Source organism: Aricia agestis, chromosome 10 (genome assembly GCF_905147365.1).
Source record: "Aricia agestis chromosome 10, ilAriAges1.1, whole genome shotgun sequence".
NCBI classification, from domain to species: Eukaryota; Metazoa; Arthropoda; class Insecta; order Lepidoptera; family Lycaenidae; genus Aricia; species Aricia agestis.
Window position 1 is genome coordinate 445157 of NC_056415.1, and position 23759 is coordinate 468915.

General features: G+C 37.1%; 1 protein-coding gene across 1 annotated transcript in view; it reads left to right on the plus strand.

Moving 5' to 3' along the window:
- The window catches only part of LOC121731276 (lachesin-like), an 85738-nt gene extending 63606 nt beyond the window's left edge, over positions 1-22132 (plus strand). Inside the window, exons 6-11 of the mRNA XM_042120640.1 lie at positions 2369-2497; positions 5970-6144; positions 9061-9170; positions 10630-10692; positions 12657-12803; positions 21901-22132. Of these exons, the coding sequence (XP_041976574.1) occupies positions 2369-2497; positions 5970-6144; positions 9061-9170; positions 10630-10692; positions 12657-12803; positions 21901-21995 (719 nt within the window). The 3' untranslated portion in view covers positions 21996-22132. The remainder of the gene's footprint in view (positions 1-2368; positions 2498-5969; positions 6145-9060; positions 9171-10629; positions 10693-12656; positions 12804-21900) is intronic.
- The last annotated feature ends 1627 nt before the right edge of the window (positions 22133-23759 follow it).

The following is a 23759-nucleotide window of genomic DNA, read 5'->3' on the forward strand; positions in this document are numbered from 1 at the left end:
GAGTATCAACTAATATCAGCTTGGATATGAGCGACAAACTTTATGAGTGTCATATTGTTGCATTTACAGTTCATGCTAGACCTAATTTATATGAGTCATTAAAAATCTTTATGTACAACGTAAATATAGTTGGAGTAAGGAATATTTTGTCAATAAATCAATAATATTTATAATATGCTAAAAAACATGGTTATAACATGGGTTGTTATATTACAGATGACAGTGCGGCATGTTTTGCTATGAAAATAGCGTGCAAAATTTAAAAACATAGTTTTGTTCTCATTATTGTTTAGATAATCTCTAGAGGTCATAATTTATTAGAGTATAATATTCTTAATTTACAATTAATTTAATATATTTATAAATGATACGTTTAAAAGTTGTCAATATTTATTATTAAGTTAGTTTAATAAAAACCTCTTTAACACTGTTGAAATTCTGGTTAGCTATCCATTCAAACAATTTAACTTAAAATATTCTTGTGCTAAGCGACTTAATAGATTTTGGTATTCTATTGTATAACTGGATACACATATTAATGCAGCTATTATTAAATTTGCTTAATCTAGGGTTGTCGCTCACTACTAGTCGGTGGGGGTCCCGTCTACGATCACTTATCTCCCCTGCCGTAGTAATTTTTTTTTATGTTTCCATACAAATATGCATGTCTCAAAGAAGTAAAGAGCCAGAAGTGGTAACATGATCATCTGCAGATGTTGTAACACGGCGAAGTTAACTAGGCACGACATTCCATGAAAACCCAATGGTAGCAGGCGCGAAATTAATTTCTGCGTGTAATATTTTGACCACATTTCGGCGTGTTTGTTAACGCGGTAATTATCGCGTTATTCGGCGATCGCGCGCGATCACATCTATTGCCGCTAATCGTTGATTTACTGACTGAGAATAACATACACATTTCACAGTCCGCGGGAAAATTTACTGCCAATTACTGGATTTTACGATTGACTTGGTACTGTAATGCTAAGTACTCACATGCGGTTACTCCAAATCGAGCAAAAACCACCGTGTGGACCGCAAAACTCACAGCTCGAAGGCTCGCATCGAGCCGGCTCGATGGAATTAAATAAAATATCTAATTTCCTTCGAACTTACTCGACGCGAGTCATCGTGCTTTACACAAGCGTGTGAGTTTTGCGGTCCACACGATAATTTTTACTCGATTTGGAGTAAAGCTATCGAGTAATACTGAATGTGTGAAAGCCCGAGCCGTGGTTTTTACTCTACGTTATTGCTCGATCGAGTAAAACCGTATGTGAGTACTTAGCATAATAATAATTTGTTATATTGATGTTGATTAAAAAGTTATGTAAAAAACTATGGCATCAAGTTTTCTTTGTGTATCAAATTCTGGAGTTACTACAACTGCCTATCCATCACATTCGATATATAACACACACAATATTTATTTCAGTGCCCCTATCGGTATCCAAGTAAAATTGAGGTTGATGTGAAACTAAACCGTATAGAGTTATTCATGATAGGTTCCTAACATTTTTTTATATCCTCGAATAGCTATGTCCACACTATGCGCTTTCGTCTTCAATTTTCGTCATCTTCTTTCTTTCAACTTTCGTTTTGGCGCATTCAATAATTGAATGCGACAACGAACGCAACGCCAAAATTGTCATTTTTGTTTTTTGGATACGGTCATGCCTCGCGTCGCGGGCATTCCTCACGTTCGCTGTTGACTGCGCTATAACGCATGCCCTTGTCGAACACAAAAAGGCACAGTGTGGACAAAGCTAATAGAAAAGATCAAAGGGATAGAACTACCTAATCACTTTGGGAGTGTCATTGAGGCTTCGGCCTTTTTTTACTCTTTGATTCCATCTTTCTCCAGCAATAAATAGGAAGCTAAAGCAGGCCATAAGCGCAAGGGTGTACCTGACACGTTTGCCTGTGCAGTTACGCCTGCCAGACAAAGTTGAGGCAAAACCTGCACCATTCTGTAAGATACATACTGAACAGGTTGACCTGTTTTTTTTTAATGAAATGAGGGTACTCCCTTATAAAATAAGGGGGTAAACGAGCAAACGGGTCCCTGATGGAAAGCAACTTCCGTCGCCCATGGACACTCGCAACATCAGAAAAGCTGCAGGTGCGTTGCCGGCCTTTTAAGAGGGGAGGGTAAGGAAGGAAATAGGGAAGAGTAGGGAAGGGAATAGGGTAGGGGATTGGGCCTCCGGTAAACTCACTCACTCGGCGAAACACAGCGCAAGCGCTGTTTCACGCCGGTTTTCTGTGAGAACGTGGTATTTCTCCGGTCGAGCCGGCTCATTCGTGCCGAAGCATGGCTCTCCCACGTCTAAAACGTGTACGTCGCTTAACGTATTTATTATTCCAGTGACGGTGTACGAGGGCGACACTCTTAGCCTGCAGCGCATCAGCCGCACGGAGATGGGCGCGTACCTGTGCATCGCCACCAACGCCGTGCCGCCCTCCGTCTCCAAACGGATCATCGTCGACGTCGAGTGTGAGTACATGCTGAATTCTGATGGTAGTGACTGTGGGATATTCTAGTAATAACTAAAGTAAAATCGTTTCCTGCTGTCTGTCCCTATGCATAAACTGTGCAGCGAGTTTATGTTTTTTTATTTATTTATTTTATTTGGAAAACTTACAGCATTATAGCTAGAGTAATTCAAGAGGAAATTCAGTATAATTATAATATAATATTATCATAAAATATGCATAATACAGTTTATTGTATATATGTCAAGTACTCGCAATCTTTATGCGTGTGTATATATGACATCTCGTCGGTTTGCTATTTGGAGTCATCCGAAAAAACGTTCTCTGCCAATGTAATTTACTATAACACAGTCAGAACTAATTACATTTCGATTTTAATTGTTATAAAAACGAAAAACATCGTATAAATGTTGTATAAAAGTAATAAAATAAAGTTGTCCTACTTAAAAACACTCGAGCCAAAAATATTGATGATTGTAATTGCATTCGTACTACAGCCTACAGCGTGCAGTTGGCGCGGAGTCAAACTTCTCGCTTGTTAAATTATTGTCCGAAGTTTTGTACAAAAATTTAATCGGTTTAAACACTGAATTGGTTGCGGCCGAAAATTCATAACAAGTTGCCTAGTCTAATTCTGTGGATTCAGCTGCAGTTTCGCGCAAACTTAGTCTTTCAAATTTTCGGTCGGGAGCTTGTTATTCGACTTGTAAGTAGCCTGATCGAGTGAAACACAGCCTTTTATTATTTCCCCTAAAAAGTTCTTGATAAGAAATGAATTTTAAGAAGTAAATAGAAATCAAGGCGAACAAAAAATAGAAAGAAGTCCAAACTCGGTGATTGCGGAGGGAAGGTTGATGTAAACATCATCTCCGACGAGGCATGCACCGCGAAAATATTATCTTTCAATTATCACAGCGGCCATTTTGTTTTGTCAGCTGTCCCCGACTTGGATGCACAAACAATGCCATTTTTTGCCGCCTCTTAAATAACTTCAAAGGGATATTGTTTAAAACGCTCCGCTTAAGTTTTCAATTACTTTAAAAGAAAATTCAAAGATTCGCAATCTTTCGATTCTCCATAATTTAACTCGAATCTGCTGTATTGTTCGACCTTTCCTAGATATTTTAAGTCGCATAAGAGTTTAGCAATTTAGGTCTATTGTATGTGAAGTCGGCTGGTTCCCAGAAATTGTAACATGCAAAACTAGTGGGCCACCGAAGGAAATTAACCTTATAAAATACAGTGCAGAATATCATTTCTAGACACAAAATGAGCTAAAGAAAATATTGTACTGAAGAAAAGTGTATTTGCTTTTATAAATTACTGACCATAGCAAAATCAATGGCGGGCGCTCAGTGTTTGAATAGAATTCGCTATTCAGCCAACAACCTCAAATTTCTCGGCATAATTGAAAATTGTACTATAATTTCTTGTTCAATTATGGTATGACCTAATTGAAGCGATGTTTTTTCAATTCCAAAGTGCTTACTAACCGCCTCGGATTGAGCAATTAATTACTTCTTTCTCGATTGAACAAAATCGCAATCGCTATCGAATAAGTTTGCTACTTTTTGCAATTAATTAAATCTAGTAATAGCATTAATTGCTTTATCTATATTTGAATTCTGGTCAAAACGTGTCTTTGTTCGAAAACTTTTTTAACACTTTTTTTTCCTACATTAGCGTTTTTATGTTTCCATTTACGTAGTAGACTTTGGACAGGCTAGGGAATAGGGATAGTAGAAGTCAGATATTTAAGGTTTTATTTATGCAATTTGGGGCCGTCTGTGGGCTATTCGTCCATATCCTTTTTTACTTATCTTTAAATATAGGTTATCGCACCAAGGATAATTTTAGTACAAATATTTAAGGTTAATTAATAATAATATTTGTTCATAAAAAACACAAAATAACAAAAAAAATACATGAAAAGTATAATGATGGATGGTAAAGTTACATTCCACAAATACATAATCCTTACTTAACCAACTCATGGAAGGATTAGCGAAAAGTGGAGAGGCATAAAAAAGGGGCGAAGTAATTTTTATGTCGAGCCACCTAATAAGGCTCATGTCTATGCTAATGAATATGATAACGAAGTCACATTCTAATCTCGCTTAAAGGTGCTCTTTATAAATATTTTAAAATGTCTTATAATATTAAAAGGTATCACACGCCTTCAGTGATATTCGGGGGGATTGCCGTCGTAAACTCAAATGTGAATTACCTTCGGAGTACATTTTATTATGGCTGAGAAAAATCCGCTGAAGCGTTCGTTCAGTTGTGCTCGAGATGCTGGTAAACGCTCGCACTTGCTCGGCCAAGTTCGGGGAAGTTCGGCGCCATCTATCATTACCGGGAGTTTATAAATTGCTAGAGTTTCCAATAGTTGAGCGTGGCGCGCTGTCTGGCGCTCCATATGATATGATTAATGTGGTCGGTGCGCGATTTATGTGTGCTACCTGCAGGTCTGCAGGATTTGCACGTCGCAGGAAGCTTAAACAATAAACAATGGCGGAGACCTGTAGATCATCTGTTACTGGGTCTTAGACGAGTGCACTTAAGCTTTAGTTCTCCTTAGAAAAACAGTAGGATCTTAGTCCTTGCGTACTTTAAAATTAAATCCAATATATTGGAATTGTGCAAGGAATAAAACTAACACAGTCCATGGTCATAACATATTTCCTTCAATCTCATACTTCCCAGTAGTGGACAATGCAGCTTTATTAACACTATAAAACACTGCGGCTAAACGCCAGAAATCCGAACCTTCTGCAATTCAGCGGTTCGATACGGGAGCGCTGCACTCCGAACTATTTCGCATGTTTATTTAATCTGGCATTATCGTAAAGTTGGGAAAGTATTTGCGGTTTAAGAAACCCCTTACCCGTGCCCGCGTGACCCGGTGCGGGCGCGCGCCAAAGTGCATTCTATAAAATTCATCACGCTTTTTATGTATCGCCTTCCCTGATCCCCGAGTCAAAAAGTTTGCCGGCATTTTGGCGTCGCCGTTTGCTTTATTAATAATAACTTTAATGGCTTAAACTTGCTCGCGTTTTATGTACCGCGGCATTCATATCATTATTAGCGTCTCCTGCAGCTATTCTATGTTTACTTTTATTTTTAACAATCGTTTAGATATCATGTTGTTTACAGTTGCTCGTCTAAATATTTATTGCGCGTGTTTTGTAACAACTCTTGATTCTTATTTTTTAATATCTCTTATTTTTTATATTTTACTTCATTTCCATTTCAATTTTTTAGAAAGGGCAGCAATGCTCCAACTATCTAACCCTAATTCTTATGTTAGTCAATAATTGCTTCCTTCACAAGTACCTTAACCCATCAATCCCCTAGCGGCAGCTGGCTGCCGCATTACAATTGAAAATCTATTGTGTCTACGATACCCACAATGGAGGTGTTAACATACAATCCAGCGAAGATCTACGTTCTAATATAAAGTCTTGTTCCAGTCTCCCCCATGATCTGGGTGCCGAACCAGCTGGTCGGAGCGCCATCAGGCACCGACGTCACCGTGGACTGCCACACCGAGGCGCACCCCCGCGCTATCTCCTATTGGGTCTATGACAACGTTATGGTGTTGCCTACGAAGAAGTACGCTATCAACACCGAAGAGAACTCTTATAGGTGTGTTCGATTTATTATTCACCTTTTCTATAAAAGCAACTTGTATTTTGACGCATAGTTTATCTAGGTGTACAACAATACTATTGTCAATAAACATGTAATAGAAACTATTCGTCTTTACAGCTATATAATATTTATTAATACTACTGTTAGTAACATCTATATCATTTATTTCTCTTTGATTATAATTACCATTTTTATTTTCATCATCATCTACATTATCGAAAATTATTATAACATTTCTTTATAACGCCAGTTTTACAGCGCAATTTTGGTACTTTATTACATTTTTATGGTATAAAGAAAAAACAGAAAGACGATTCATCAGATAGCAGTAAATAAAGGCAATCGGTTGCGTCATCGCCTTTTAGTGCTCCAATCGCTGGCATTCGAATGTAAAAAGTACGAGACAAAAATCATCTCGTCCTGAATATTGCGGGGACTAAAATTAGCTTTGTGTTTTCTATTTCAAAATTTTCTCCCGCAAATACGGCGTTACTCTAAAAACAGAACAAAGATATTAGTGACTTCATGATGTTTACGAGGGTCGCGAGATAGAAAAACACAAAGGAATAAATTTTGTCGTATAGAAAATAAGCATGAAATAAGCTCCAATCCTCACATTTTCTGGTTTTACATTTCGTGGGGGAATATTTAGAATTTTTATTAAGTAACGTAAATATTTCTCCTGTTATGGTGCCAAGCGCGAGTAGTTTCGGGATTGTATGGAAGTAATTAAGCGCTTAACTCGTTTCGCAAAACAAATTACATATTATGAATGTGTCGCACCGACAGTCTATATGGCTCTAATCACGGAGGAAATTGTGCACGGAGCACATTCCAAAATATGAAAATTAGCGGAACCAGAATTTACACTGAACTGTCTGGAATTCTGATCACAAATTGTATATTCCAGTGTAATTCTAGTTAAACTAATATTCAATGAATCAATTGATATCAATGAGCATTTAGCAATAAAAAATAGAAAACTTAATTGCTTTTATAATATATACAGCCACATAATACATATATTAGTATAATATACACCTAGCTTAACTTACAAGCTATCGAACCTAATTATCGCTTTTGAGCTCAAATGAGACGAGCGTTTAGGCACTAGAGTGAAGAGCGTGCCAAACAAACATAATAGTACGATATTGACTTACTTGAAGAACATTTTCTAATGCAGTCAAATAAAAATGTGATACCATAATGTTTATGTAAACAAAAACGTATCAATTTTAGTAATGATTCATGGAAAGCTGCCAATGTGAATAAGTCATTACAAGAATAAGTTTTATTATTATAACTGACGTACCAAATTCAAATATACATCGGATATAATAGGTAATGTGGCATACAATATTAAAACCATTAAAACCTGTAAAACAAAGCACTTTTGAGCTCAAAGTTTATGAAAGGAGAATTTTAATATTGTAACCAGCACTCCGCCCGACTATAATCTGCTCTCTGAGCTAATAGTTTAATGGATGTTTTAAATTAAATTGCAATTTTAGTGACATAATTTACTACAAGGATAACAAAGAAAAAGATATTCAACAAACCCAACAAACGCTGCGGGCGTTTCTATCAGTAAAGTCTTTTAGTTTATTTTTAGTGTCCATATTTATTTGCCTCCTGCCTCCTAGCTACTTGAGATTGTCAACAATTATCTATTCTAATAGTAAAGTTTGCAGCATCTATGTAACTCCAAATCGCAATAAAAGAATTCAATATAATAATGTCCTTTTGTTAATCTGTCCGTGTCTACCTCTATCAAAATTGATGTAGCAACCTCAACGCCTATTAAACACAAAATCTTCCCCTGGTAGAAAAAGTAAATGCTTATTTGGAGACGAGGATCTGATGGCTTATTTGCTCACCCTCAAAACGATGACGCAACAATCACGTATAATTTACAACCCGCCGCCATGCAGAGCATATCGTGTTTATATTAATGTGGACCAGAGGCCGCGCGAGATACCAAACTGAGATAAAAGATAGGCCCAATATCGGGGAACAACGTAAACAAATTGACTTGTCCCTGTTCCATTCAGTTTATTGCAAACGAAAAAGCGAAAATATTTCTATATTTTTGGGAGAGCGGTTTTTGACCCTGCATTAGGCGAGATCACGACTCAATCTACATACTCGCCGTGACCTATGGAGATTACGGAGATATTTTTAAGCTACAATGTATTCTTTCATTAATATTTGTTATCATTCCCACGCTATGTTAGTGGCGTTTAAGTTTGGTCGTAGATCTCAGGGGCTATTTTTGTAGTAAACAAATATACTATTTGTACTTATTTCCACACAAATTTTGATATTAGCTGCATTTAAGCCTGGTATATTAGAAGCTATTATGACAGTATCTATGTATAATACTCAAGATTATTTTTTATTCGCTTACTCTTATTAAATTTTACCTTCTATATTTCTAATAAGCTAATCAGGTAATCCACCAGCATTATCCCCACCAGTTCTATTATCAACATTACTCCTATAAGCTGATTTTACAATTCGGTTTTTACATGTCGGTTGATTCGGATGTTCGATTTTCAGCATCAACAATTTTATCCGGCGCTGCATTATCAGCTCCCATTACCATTGCAAAATGTTTCACATTATCCGCCCCGGCGGGAATCACCTGTGCTACCTTCCTTGCTTTACTCGTGTCTTCTTCCGCGTTAAGTTCTATATTATCATTGGAATCATACATATCGCTGGTTAAATAAAATAAATGTTTACCAATTTGTCTAATGCTACCTAATAGATTTTCTTGTTCCACTATAATTTCAATAAAACAGAGTTAAGTCACAGACTACCTAGAAATTCGTAAATAGACTAGCTTATATCTTTCACTTGCTCGTGTAATAGTCATGAGACATCTTTATCTTGTTACTCTTGTTCCAGAGCGCACATGAAACTGACAGTGAGAAACCTACAGTCGGGTGACTTCGGCAACTACCGCTGCATATCCAAGAACTCCCTCGGAGAGACAGAGGGATCCATCAGACTATACGGTAAAATGTTATACTTGTACTAAAATAGAATTAAAACAATAATAATAATTAATCAATTCGACGGTGATGTGCTGATGACGTCATATCACGAATGAATGACAGAAATGACCGGTGACATCCATATTGAATAGTAGCTTATTGTTGAAACAATGAATTTTATTTTTGAAATACGGATTCCATGATATTGGTCATAGCGTCGATGATTCGCCGCCTTCGTAGCTCAAGTAGACTGCAGCATAATTGCAGGAGTAGTGGCGAAAATTATGATGGGTAACAATTTCAATTGATTAAATCTGTCAGTAAATTTCATTTACTTTACGTTAGTAACATAGAATATCATTGCTTAATATTAACAAATAGGAACAAAGGCTTCGCTAGCTACTAAAATCGTAAACACAAAATAAAAATATGTGAACTTTTAGGACAAAATTAGGTTTTCGAAATAAACTAGTATATTCCTACAATGTCAAGAAAAAGATTACTATAATTGTGACCAAATGATATAATATATATCACAAATACGTTGGCAGAATCTACAACTCGTGGGCTGGGTACATTAGACCACTTTAATAATTATTGAAGACATGAGTGAATGAAGTGACTAACTAATAAAACTATCGTTTACTTGCATGAATGCAGGATTTAGCACCTAAAAAAATATTTGAAAACAAAATATAAATGTAAATTTTTTGTATGCTAGATATATAAGCTAGATGATGAAATAGTTAAGTTACAAGGTTCATTCAAAATATTATTATGATGGAAAAAAATTGTGATTGATCTAATGTTGTAAAATGTTAGTTACCTACAATCCACTCAAGTCTTCAATTATTTTATGTCAAAATCTTTTCTATTCCAAATGAACTCATTTCAAAAGAATTCATATTCGCTTGCACCTGTTTAATTTAGATCTAGAACGTGTTTGGTCGGCGTTAATTAATTTTAATAAGTCCAGAAATGAGTCGAGTATAAGTTATACTGTTTTGAAATTGTGTCACCTGTTTCATTTCAATGTGTAATGCTAGCTAGCGTGGCTTGTGTTTCATTTAGAAGCAGAACTAAAATTCAGGCGTGAATTAATTCAATATTTTCATAATATTTTTTTTCAACTGTATCGTAAATTGAAATTACGTTCAAAAAGTTCAAAGTATTTTAAATTTTACAACACTCGCAAAAATTACTATCAAAAGCAATTTAAATAGATTGAATATTATGTCAGAGGGTTTACTCAACAAAAATTGACATTTGAATAAGGCCGCGAATCTTCGAAAATTTCTGCTTTGTGCTACGAGTGCTACGACCATGCCTATTTGCTAGAGGCTTGGCTGGTGCACTACCGTGCCGCCAGATTGCTAGTTTTTTCATTTGAATATTGTTTTCAATTAGAGCGTTAGTATAATATTATCCATTATGTTTATAATGGACATCGTGGGTCCTAATAATTATATTTCTGTTGCAGAAATCCCGATGCCGTCGACATCCCCGAAGGCAACAGAGATGAAGAGCAACGCGAATAAAGAGTGTAAGTACTTTAAACTTTGAACCCGCTTGTTAGTTTTATTGTTGCCTTCTAATTAACACTTATTCGTCAGCGGGGACGAATTAAATAGTTTCAGGGCGCAAAAGACCCCGCGCGGAGAAAGGTTAACGTGTCAAAGCTATACATAATGTATGGAGGGTTAATTTATGTGTAATAATTCAGTAGGTTCGCAAACAATAGTGGCTTAGTATGGCTTTGTGTGAATATGTATAAGTTTAATGGCGTAACAAAAATGAACATTGTCCCGCAAATTATATTTCAACCCTTGAACACTTTTACGATAAATTTGTATTGTCGTATACGTAACTATAATTTTAATAATCTATTTTAAAATACAATTAGCTTCGGTTGAATGATATTTTCGATATATTATTTGTTTTATTTTTAAAGTAAAACTTTTTCACAAATGTTGCATAAAACTAATTGGTTATTTTGTCTGCTGCAACTTGGGAACTGAAAACAAAATGGCGGTTTTATTGGATATTCTTTCATGCAACATTAGTTTTAAAGTAACTTAGATATCGATTGGATAGATGGACCCCTGGGGTCACCAAATGGCGGATCGCGTACCGCATCCGGACCGCCGACCCATTGTGTGCGGACCAAGCAATTTCGTAGATGAACTTCGTAAAAAATAAATTTCGGTCTCGACTTACTGATGAACGTCCACAGGATTTAATATCAATATCTTGCACCAATTTTTCTCCAAACATCAGAGAGATAATAAGCTACAAAAATTGACACTTTTTTCATTGATATGTAAATAAATGCCTTTGTAATTTCGGTAATTATCTTCGTTTAATAAATATATTTTTTATAAAATGTGTGGACTGCGAAGGTCATTTCATTGCATAAAACGGACCTCGAGCGAAACTTATTGGTGACCCCTGGATATCTAATCCAGGGGTCACCAATAAGTTTCGCTCTAATTCCAAGATTAGTTGTTCCAATCGTTATAAATAAACCGACGCGGATGTGAATTTAAGAATTTATTAGTCAGCTCACACAGACAGGAATTTTTGCGATACAAAACTTGTCAGAATACATTCCGTGTATGTCTAGTATAGACTCTAGAAAGAGCGAAGCGCAGTGAAAATACACATAACACTTGACATTTTAGTATTTTGAGTTTAGCTACTGTCTATAGGAATTCATACTCACTCTCATGTAGACTCGGCCTAATATACGATAGTTTGGTGGAATCGGAAGGCATCAGTTCATTCATATGTCGGTCTACAGAGTATCGTCACTCGCTTACGTTACAAGAGCAGCGCCACGCTGCGTAGCGTGGTGTTACTGGTGTAACTCGATAACACTTCCGATTCTTGTATAAATTCGAAATCTAATAGAAATTTGTAAATGAATCGTCTTGATGCTGCGCTGCTTAGCGCCAAATTGACTCTTTGCTGGCTACAAATTACTTAACTCATACTGTATTTAACACTATGCAAAATGTGGATCGCAAAATATTATGTTTGTTTATATTTCTGTGCATTTATTTGTCTGCTAATGTAGATACTTTTATGTACCTTTTATTACTATGTAGGCAAATGCAACTTCACGTCATTAATCATTCAGGTTTCGCGACCAGTGAAAATGAAATTCGGGTCTAGATTCATAACTCTTAATTTGTGACCATCTTGTGTTGTAAATGACGTATCGCTACAGGTTTGTTGCTTTTCCTGTCATGCGTGTTATCGCCCGCTTGCGGTATTGGTCTCCATGAAACCTGCCCGCATCCCGTCATTTCATTGATGTTTTTTTCCTGTCATGCGGGTGTAACTAGCAACAGCACCTGCAACACGCACTCGGCTAGGGGATGTTGTCACCCGTATGCGGACTGGACCCGCCCGCGGGTTACAACACGTATGATAGGAAAAGTGCTCTTATATCGTTGCGTGTAACATGCAACGTGTGTAGCAGTGGCTAACGAAGTCGTGTTACAGCGGCGCGCCGAGCGAACGTGAGCCGCGCGACGAACGCGCTCGGCGCGCCGACGGAGCGGCCGAGCGTGGTGCGCGCGCAGCTCGACCGCAACGACCGCAACGACCGCGCGCCCGTCTACCGCCCGCCGCACCCGCACCACGCCTCAGGTACGCCGTACGCGCATATTATACTAACTTTAAATTGGATTTATAGTCAATTTTCTCAATTCATGCCCAATTTCTACAGAAAGAAAAATATTTTTAAAGCATCAGCAGATTGGTTTTTCGTTCCTTACATAAAAATCATAATAAAACCTAGTAAGTTTATGTTTCAAAATTACCTCGGAATATTCTATTAAAAATATATTCACAGCTGAACATAATGTAACCTCCTCCTTCTTGGAAGTCATTTAATAATGAAACTTTTAAAATATATAGCGGCAGAATTTTGAAAAAGCGCTTTTAGTGCGTGAATTTGATAATTTATTTATGACTCAGAACATTATTGCTATCATCATCAAGTCTACTAACTATGCCATAAAATACAGAAGTTTTGGATTGAGTTGCTGCCACCATCATCGCGAAGCTGTCATGTAAAATTATCGACGTAGATCATTGCTGAATATACCCTTCGTAACCCCACAAGCTTGTAATCGCTTGTATTGGTCATCATGAGCTAACTCGAAGCCGCAACATATTCACATATTCACAAACGCATTTTCACCAACTCCTAAAAGACGTCCAGCTGTAAATTTTGAACGTAATAATTTATCAGCGTAAACGTATGGTGATAAATTTTTATATCCTCGAAGTGGTTATCCTCCTATTTTATTACCCACGGACACAAAAGTTTAACAATCCGAATTGGCGAGGGTTAACCGAGGGCCGACGAGGAGCCCTGAATAAAAAACTACCTTCTTTACAGTCTTATTGTCTACAAAACATTGAGCTGAGACTCCGCTACAGAGTACTGCATTATTAAAGCGGCCTTCCCCCTTTGTGGAATAAAAAATAAATGTGTTTGTGAGAGCTGCCGTGGAAGCCACAATTCTCCTGAATGTGACATCTTTATTATTTGATTTCGCAACTTTGAATCGGGGTTTTTCAGTAATTGAATGTATTAATTCTAGATTAAGCTGATACTTGATTCATTCCAATAGCGACCACCACAAATTTGTGTATATTTTTATCCGTATTTCTTTACCTTTAATAGATCAAAATGTAAATCCGAAAAACTTCAGAAATAAAGACATTAGGCCTTATTTTAGTCATATTGTAAGATCGAAATTTCAATCTACAAAGCGAACTGTCCTGGATTAATTTGACTATGGGTCGATCGAGCGATAGGCAGCAATCCAATCTTTAGGGTACTAAAAGGCTGCTTCGATATGAATCCCGGGGGGCTCGACGGTAACACGTTCCGAGGAATCTTGCTTAAAGTGCTATTTAGAATCTTCAAATATTATGTCTTAATATTTTGCAGTTAATCAGGGACATCTACTTAAGTATAATAGTTATGGTATTTTTGAACGCGCTTATCACACGACTACTGGGCCAATTTTAAGTCATTTGTTGTAGACACAAAATAGATACCACAGGGCCTTCCCTGTCTTAATAGCCTAATAAATACAATAATTCGTTGCAGGAAAACGTATGCCTCCGGCGGATTCTTTATTTACGCTGGTGTAGCCGCGCGGATCGACTTGTTTAATATACTTAGGGAAAGTGAACAGTTTGATAAAACGGGAACAAGTTGAGGCTCATAACTTATTCAAACGATTTGATATGATTCGGGCATTTTTCTCAAGCAAGACGAAAATTGATTGCGCAGACCCTGCTTATTGATAAGGTCGTATTCAAACCATACTGATTGTAAGCCGCCGAATGTGAGCAGGCTCACTGTGAGCCCCAGTGTAGATGTGAAAAGAAATGGTAGTTTCACACTATGCCGACTATACGCTACAGCTGACGTAGCTACGTAGCCATCAGCGTCCGCGGAGCGTAGTCACGTGCTATATTAATCGGCCGCCGAATGTCCGCGCCTAAGCCTAGCGTAATAACGTATTGTCGGTTAGGTGTGAACGAAAAAGTGAATACGTATGAAAATACAATAAACTGCGTAACGTTCGCTCACTTTCTGCGGCTGACAGTCAGTTTGGTGTGAACGCAGCCTAAGGGCATGTGAACTGTTTTAATGTTTAATCTGTTTGCTCTGTTCTACCGCTATACCACTCAAGCACTACCGCTCTACCGCTCAAGCACTACTATAACTGCTCTACCGCTCGAGCACTACGGCCCTACCGCTCTATCGCTCTACTGCTCGCGTCTCGAATGAGATCTACAGCCGGCTTAAACTTTAATCACTGTCGATGTTTGTGGTTGCGTTTGCGATACGAATGTTTGGTAGAGAGATCTGTAAACACTTCTGCATCTAATTTAGATTCTACTAATATTTTATCTGTTGTGACTTGTGTTCTGTCACAGTAATTGATTTTGAGGCAGATGGTGGATTGAGGTATTTTGGTCGAGTTTATTCAAGCCTATGATAGAGAACTGAACTAATATTATTGACTTTATACGGTTATAATTAAGCACTAAGTTACTGTGTAGTTACAAGTTTTCCCTTTTTGCGTTTCTCTAACTAAAAGACGGGCTTTGAATGTTATTTATTTAGACTGCAGGTAAATTTTTGTTTGGGCGAAGTTGTTTGTGAAGTGAGCGCGGCGCAGAGCGGCACAGAGCGGCGCGATAACAGTCCGGCTTAGTGTTGTTGTAAGATGTTGTCGCTGTAAACTTTGAAGGTGAAACGTAGTTGGAAACGAAACGAAACACTTTGTCCACAAATGGCATTAACTGTGATTTAATAAGAAACAGTTTTTGCGCGTTCTATAACCTGGACTACAAAAAGATAACTTACATTTTTACTGAAAGTGTAAAGGTAACTTACATTTTTGACGTGGGAGAGGCATGCTTTGGCACGAATGGGCCGGCTTGACCGAAGAAATACCACGGGCTCACAGAAAACCAGCGTGAAACAGCGCTTGCGCTGTGTTTCGCCGAATAAGTGAGCTTACCGGAGGCCTAATCCCCTACCCTTTTCCCTTCCTATTTCCTTCCCTACCCTCCCCTATTCCCTTCCCTACCCTCCCCTATTACCCTATTCCCTCTTAAAAGCCCGGCAACGCACATGCAGCTCTTTTGATGCTGCGAGTGTCCATGAGCGACGGAAGTTGCTTTCCATCAGGTGACCCGTTTGCTCGTTTGCCCCCTTATTTCATTGAAAAAAAACTTATGTACTATGTACTATCATATGGCCAGCAGTATTTCCGAACCAATACGACCTGCAAACCTTCAAGAAGATAGTGTATTCTTATAAGGCCGACAACGTACCTACAACTCTTCTGATGTTGCTAGCACATAGGCGACGGTAGTTACTTTCCAACAGAAAACCCGTATGTTGGTTTGCCTCCCAATTTTATTAAAAAAACTTGAGAGGTGTCAAGGGACACCCGAATGGAACGAAGATATTTCTTATGTTAAAAAAACCTGTATACATTTATTATTATTTTTTAAAAAACGCTGTCTATTGACGCCCAGGAATACTAACAACGCCATCTACTTGACGCACAGGAATACTTACTATCAACGCCCTCTGCCCCTAACATGCTGGTACTAATAAAAAAGTGTCGAGGTCAAATCAAGGTCAAATATCGTTCTGTCTAGCCTTCAGATTTACCCCGAACGCGCGATAAGGAACTTCGTTCCAATACATAAACATTTTGCTCGTAACTTCGTTGCGACAAAAACGAATTTCTAATTCGTTTGCAGTACGTGTGATTCGTTACCGGCACACAAATTATATTATCTCCGTAACTTTCATCATTTAGATCCTTTATCCTTACTAATAATATTATTAATGTGAAAGCGTGGATGTTTGTTACGCGTTCACGCAAAAACTACTTGACGAATCATCATGAAACTTTGTTCACATACTCTTGGAGGTATCAGAAGTAACATAGGATACTTTTTATTTAATACGAAAAATGATAACTATTATAATAATATTACTCACAAAATTTACACGCTTAGCAAGCCAAGAGCTAGAATATTACGCTCATACAATATTATGCGCCATATTGTCTGAATCGCGTTTAATTTAGTCGAAAGGTTAATCATGCTCCAACAAAATATTATGTAAAGGATAATTGTTTTTTGTTACACAATATGAAATCAAACTTTTAGCACGTAATAAAATCCTGTTGTGATTATGTTTTTAGAAGTGTACCTAGTTATTATTACGTGCTAGGGTTCGAGGGTTGGAGAGAAAGACCTGCTGACTCTCTTGAAGACTTTATTCACTAAGTCTAGGTCATACAAGCACACACTAGGTCCAAACACTAATCACTAGGTCCGTATTCGTAACATTATTATTCCGATTTTGTTATACATATAATTTTATAAATTACTAGATGTTTTGTCGTGACTCTGCACAGGATCAAAATAAAATCCCGCGGGAATTGTACATCTTCCTATTACGTAAACAAAAGCCCACGCTCTTCACCATACTAAGTGATATTACTCCGTCTGTGCGAAATTTCATCAAAATTAGTCCAACAGTTTCAAAGCCTATACGATCCCAACAACAATATTTTTATTTAATACTAGATGATGCCCGCAACTCCGTTGCGCCAAAAATCGTTTATCGCGCGAGTACCGTACATTTTCCCGGATAAAAAGTAACCTATGTCCTTTCCCGGGGCTCAAAATATATCCATTCCAAAAAGCAAAATTGGTTCAGCGGTTTGGGCGTGAAGTGGTAACAGCAGACAGACAGACAGATAGACAGATAGACAGACAGACAGATACCCTTTCGCATTTATAATATTAGTATGGATAAAGTATACAAAAAACATTTCATCACCATGACACAATATACAGGCCGTAACAAAAATAAGTGATAATAATTTATGGTGTGTACGTGTTCCTTGTACAGAAATTACTATGAAAATAGCAGCGCTGAAAGACCAACATTTTTTTTCACTTTTGTATGGGGAAACTCTTGACGCTCGGGCCCTTGCCAATACAAAAGTGAAAAAAAAAATTCGTCTTTCAGCGCTGCTACTTTCACAGTGTACTCTCTACAAGGAACACGTACACACCCTAAAGTATTATCACTTATTTTTGTTACATACTGTATAAAATTTTCATCAAAATCGAGCGCTTTGCTGAATTAAAACAATTTTGGCGTTTATAATATAACTGACATGATATAATTTGATTATAAGTACGTGTAGCACTCCGTGATTGCAGTAGAGCGATATTGCATAGCGCTGGAGTGTCTAGGATATTACTATATTACTCGCTAATTACTATTAAACCTGGCTCATAAGTCATACATTAATAACTGTAATACACGTCTCATACATTTATACATCTATACAGTATACATCTATATTCTATACACACATATAAATAAAATTGGAGTGTCCGTTTGTAATATTGAAAGAACCGTTGTTTACTGCATGCATATTAATGTATGTAGGGTACAGACAACAAAACAACATTTTATATTTTTGTCTGTATGTCTGTCTGTCTGTCTGTTTGTTCCGGCTAATCTCTGAAATGGCTGGAGCGTTTTGACGGGACTTTTTTAGGCACATAGCTGATGTAGTAAGGAATAACGTCGGTTAAAACCGACTTCCGAAAAGGAGGAGGATATATTTTACTTTTTTTGTAAAGGAACCTTAAAAAAGGTTTTTTTTTTCTCTTTTTTATTATCTTTGTTATCGAATTTTGCTGACGCGGACGAAGTCGCGGGCAACAGCTAGTAAATAAATATAACCAGTATTTTTAAAATCTTTACGGTTGTAGCTAACTACACAAATAGATATTTAAAAATCAAGACAGGCTACAACACACATTAGATATAAATAATACAAAAAAATTGGACCTTCTTTGTAAATGTAATTGCAAAATGGCTCCAAAATTTTAGAACATTCCTAATGTAGAACCATTCAGATGACCACGCTTTTTGTATGAGGACAAGACGTACTTTATGAACCAAAATACCTCATAATATTATCTTGCACTTTTCCTTGATTTCAAAATTATTTCGTTCCTCCTATATTTCCGAGAGGATTTCAAAACGGTAATCAAATATCCACGTAAGAACTTTTATTTTTATGAGGCATAAAATATTAAAAAGATAGGCAATAAATACGGGGGGAGTGGGGCCATCGGCGCGGGTTATCGCGCGCCGCACGCCGGAACATCCTTAACCGTTCAATTCTACCCTTCAATTGATATTGCGACTCGTAAAACTTCGAATTAAATTCATCATCATCAGGTGTCCAGAGAAATTGGTTAGATGCCGTACATACGTAATTTGGTTGGGTTATATCAAGTCAATGTTAGTTGTGATATGTCGGCTGGGCATGACACTATTCGGATAACATTTTAAGCTTTCGCGTTGCATTATAATTAAACTTTTTAATCGGGACTTAACGCGACTTATTTAAGTAGTAATGCTACTACGAGTACATACTTTTTCTCGACGTTTCGGCCGTGTTGCAACACGGCCGAAACGTCGAGAAAAAGTTTAATGACACTATTCATCCAAATTACGTAGATCTGCCATTTGCTTGTGAATTCATTTATTCGATGATACATTGCAGCTACTACAAGAAAAATATGAAAAAATGTTTTCTCATTAATTAATTTTACAAGGAAATGATCGGCGCGTGAAATACTTTGTCTCCTTATTTATAAGCCATCTCTGTTTGCAATGTTTTACTTTACATTTATACATGGGAGAGTCATGCTACGGCACGAATTGGCCGGCGCGACCGGAGAAATACCACGTTCTCACAGAAAACTGGCGTGAAACAGCGATTGCGCTATGTTTCGCCGAGTGAGTGAGTTTACCGGAGGCCCAACTCCCTTCCCTACCCTCCCCTATTACCCTATTCCCTCTTAAAAGGCCGGCAACGCATCTGCAGCTCTCTTGATGCTGCGAGTGTCCATGGGAGACGGGAAGTTGCTTTCCATCAGGTGACCCGGTAGCTCGTTTGCCCCCTTAGTTCATAAAAAAAACATTGGCATTATCTAAGTGGTAGATGAGGAACTATCTGTCATTTTTTTAAATAACTGGCTGCGTTGGTTAACGCTAAAAGATCTATTATTTATTAAGCGTTATATTTTAAGTTTTAGAAGCCAATTTCAAGAAGCGGTACTATGGTAGTCTTAAATTGTATCCAGAAACTTAGAACTCACGTTAGGTATCTAGGACATTCAGTAATACCTGGGATATTTTGACAGGACATTCCTATTCCAGACGACCTCCGTCGAACTAATTAAACGCTGAACTAAATCGGTTAGTTTCATTGAAAGCTTTCAAAAGTATTGTTTTAATTAAAATTCTTCACAGTCCATACCCATAATATTCCACTTTTATACTAATAATATTATGTCTGTCTGTTATCTTTTTATACCCAAAACGCTTAGAAACCATTTTTTCTGTAATTTGGTATTTTTTGAATCCCGGGAAAGGACATAGGATACTTTTAATCTCGGAAAAATGTACGGTTGCCGCGCGATAAACGAACTTTGGCGCAACGGAGTTGCGGGCGTGATTTAGATTTAAATTAATTATTTACCATGCAAAATAATCAGCTCAAGCCGAGGGTCGCGGGTTCGAATCCCGCCGACGGAACAAAAAGTTTTCAATGTTCCTGGGTCTGGATGTGTATTAAATATGTGTATGATATAATAAAAATCTTAAATATATGTATATTATAAAAGTATTAAATATATTTCCGTTGTCTGGTACCTGTAACACAAGTCCTTTAGGTACTTAGCACGGGGCCAGACTGACGTGGTGTGAAGTGTCCATAGATTACATGTGTCCATAGATCACATTACATTATTAATTGTAATTAGTTGGGACTACAATTTGAGGATCTCGAAACAATTAGCTAAAATTATGTTTCGTCAAGACGGATACCTGGCCTCGTGTTTGTTAACTCAATAATTCGTTGATTGAAAAGTTTCTTGTTTATAGGTACTCCCATTTGTATAATTATAATGACAGTAAATTAGTATAATAAATAATAATATAATAATGTGTTATTAATTATTATTCAATAAAATGTGTGTTATGATAAAGACAATATAATATTTTGATTAGCAGTTTCAAACACCTATATAAAACATTTTTCGTTCCATAATCTATTAAGAGGATACACCAATATATAAGAGAGCCATGCTTCGGCACGAATGGGCCGGCTCGACCGGAGAAATACCACGTTCTCACAGAAAACCGGCGTGAAACAGCGTTTGCGCTGTGTTTCGCCGAGTGAGTGAGTTTACCGGAGGCCCAATCCCCTACCCTATTCCCTTCCCTACCCTCCCCTATTCCCTTCCCTTCCCTTTCCTACCCTCCCCTATTCCCTTCCCTTTCCTACCCTCCCCTATTACCCTATTCCCTCTTAAAAGGCCGGCAACGCACCTGCAGCTCTTCTGATGCTGCGAGTGTCCATGGGCGACGGAAGTTGCTTTCCATCAGGTGACCCGTTTGCTCGTTTGCCCCCTTATTCCATTAAAAAAAAAAAAACCAAGGGCGAAATTGAAAATAGGTATTTGAAAATGTATTGCTGTCTCACCAATCTCAAGTCTGCCACCGCGTAGCGCGATAGAGACAACACGATAAAAGTTCTAATAAAAGAACAGAAAATCTTCGATTCTTTGTCCGCTAATTCCTTCTCCAAAACTTAACCGATTTAAGTAAGTACTTTTTCATTACGAATTAAAGCGAGGCTTGAGCTGCGTTCCTATGTTTTTTTTTTGTATATTCTAGCCAGTTTCGTTTTCTGGGTATTTGAACACAGAAGAAAATCTGGCCATTTTTTTTGGGTTTTTGGACGTTCTATCTTTTTTAATAATAAAATTACGAAAAAAAAGAAAACATTCAGGAAAAAAATATAACTCTACCGGCATTATCCAGGGAGGAAACTGGGGACAACTCACGTAGCATCGATGTCACAAGTTGTATCAATATATTATTAATTACTTAATACACATTGTATCATTACAAGGTGCGCATTGTAATGCTCGGTTCTCTTCCTTCACTGATGTAATGCTCGACTCTGGTTGATGGCACAATACAATTGATCGTCTAGGGACTGGGTAAAACAAAAGAGCTGTACTAACTTAAAACTTTTACCTGATTCAACCTATACCTTTGTTTTATACTGTTTTTTTGTTCCAGGCACGCGCAACCTACAGTGCTGGCGGCGCTCGATCCTGACGATGGTGATTCTGGTCCACATAGACCTAATTCCCGACTTGCCCTTCTGTTTCTAAGGCATCTATGATTTAGTCTTCAGTGATCTACCGTTGACGTGCTATAGCTAGGGAAGTCGCATAAGAACACGTGTGTTACATCCCTAGTATAGTACCATCGAACAAATTGATAATATATATTATGCAGTTGACGGACCTACGTCATTTGGTCGGGCTCTGTCAATTACAGCTATAGTAGCACGACAAGGCTTTAAATGAACGTGGCGAAAAAAGGAACTAACGCTGCCATAATACAAAACGTCATTTTTGACAGTTCTCCTTTACCAGCAGCGCCCCCGCCCACGTTCATTTAAAACCTTGTTGAGCTCTAGCCGCTAGGTTTGACGTAACGCGACCAGACGTATGGTCCGCCACCTGCATAAGAATAATACTTTGATAGTAGTTAGTACATCAACGTTTCCCTAACGTACATATCAATTCGTATCTTAAATATCAGCAAGAGCTTTATGATTCAAATAAGTTTTTCAGAAAATAATTGAAAAGGAAAGTTTGGACGTTTTATCCAGTGAAGTTAATTGTATCAGGCGTGGCCTACGCATCAAATTAAGATTGCTCGGCAAAAACAGATGTAAGTGTAGGTACAATACCTACCAATTACTTTCTTTCTTTTTTAAGCGACTTCCGAAAAGGAGGTGATTATATTATGTTCGTCTGTTTATATTTTGTTTTTCTTCCTATCAACTACGTGTTATTATATACAGTGTGTAACAAAAATAAATGATAATACTTTAGGGTGTACGTGTTCCTTGTAGACAGTTCACTGTGAAAGTCGCAGCGCTGAAAGACCAAAAATTTTTTTCACTTTTGTATGGGGAAACTCGTGACGCTCGGGCCCTTGCCCATACAAAATTTAAAAAAATCGTCTTTCAGAGCTGCTACTTTCACAGTGAACTCTCTATAAGGAACACGTACACACCCTAAAGTATTATCACTTATTTTTGTTACACACTGTAGATCGTTCATCTATATTATCTAATCTAATCAGATTACCAATATAACGAGTCATTAATTTAATACAGAATAAAAAAATGTTATTGTAATTACTAGATAATTAAAAAGTTTTTATTGTGTTTATACTTATATTATTAAGAAAGAAAAAATAAAATTTTGTTATTGAATTTATTATTGTTTTTTAAGTTTATTATTGAGTATTACTTGTTTTATAAGATATATTATATTATTTGTGTTACAAATATCGCCAACAAACTGAAATGCAGTTTGGCGGTTTTTAGGATAAGGACATAATGTTGTAAAATAATGGAATAAATACTTAAAAAAATCTGTCATCAATGACGCACTATCTAATCAAAGTGATTTGAAAATCTTGTTAGTTTTTGCCGAGCGCTCCTAAAGTTTTGAACGTCCTTTACATAAATAAACAAATAAATACATGAACTGTATTTTTGAGTTCAGAATAAATAAAAAATTACATCTTATCAATTATTTATTTATCTTAGTTTAAATGACACGTTTTCTACCATTGCATCAAGCGGTTGTCTAACACTTTTTGATATTAAAACATTATCATTAATGTCTAGGTAATTATAACATATCAGAAACATTCCATTTTGTAACTATTGTGTTGAACCATCGAGCGCAACGACCAGGGAATATGGCATGGCATGGCAGAATATACGATTCGCACTATTCGTGCCTTTACTCATCAGTCTTTCTTATTTATTTGTACACGAGTATCACACTACTACTCAATTTAGTAAAAATCATTTTGCTATTATTTTGTGGCACAATTAAAGGTAAATTAGG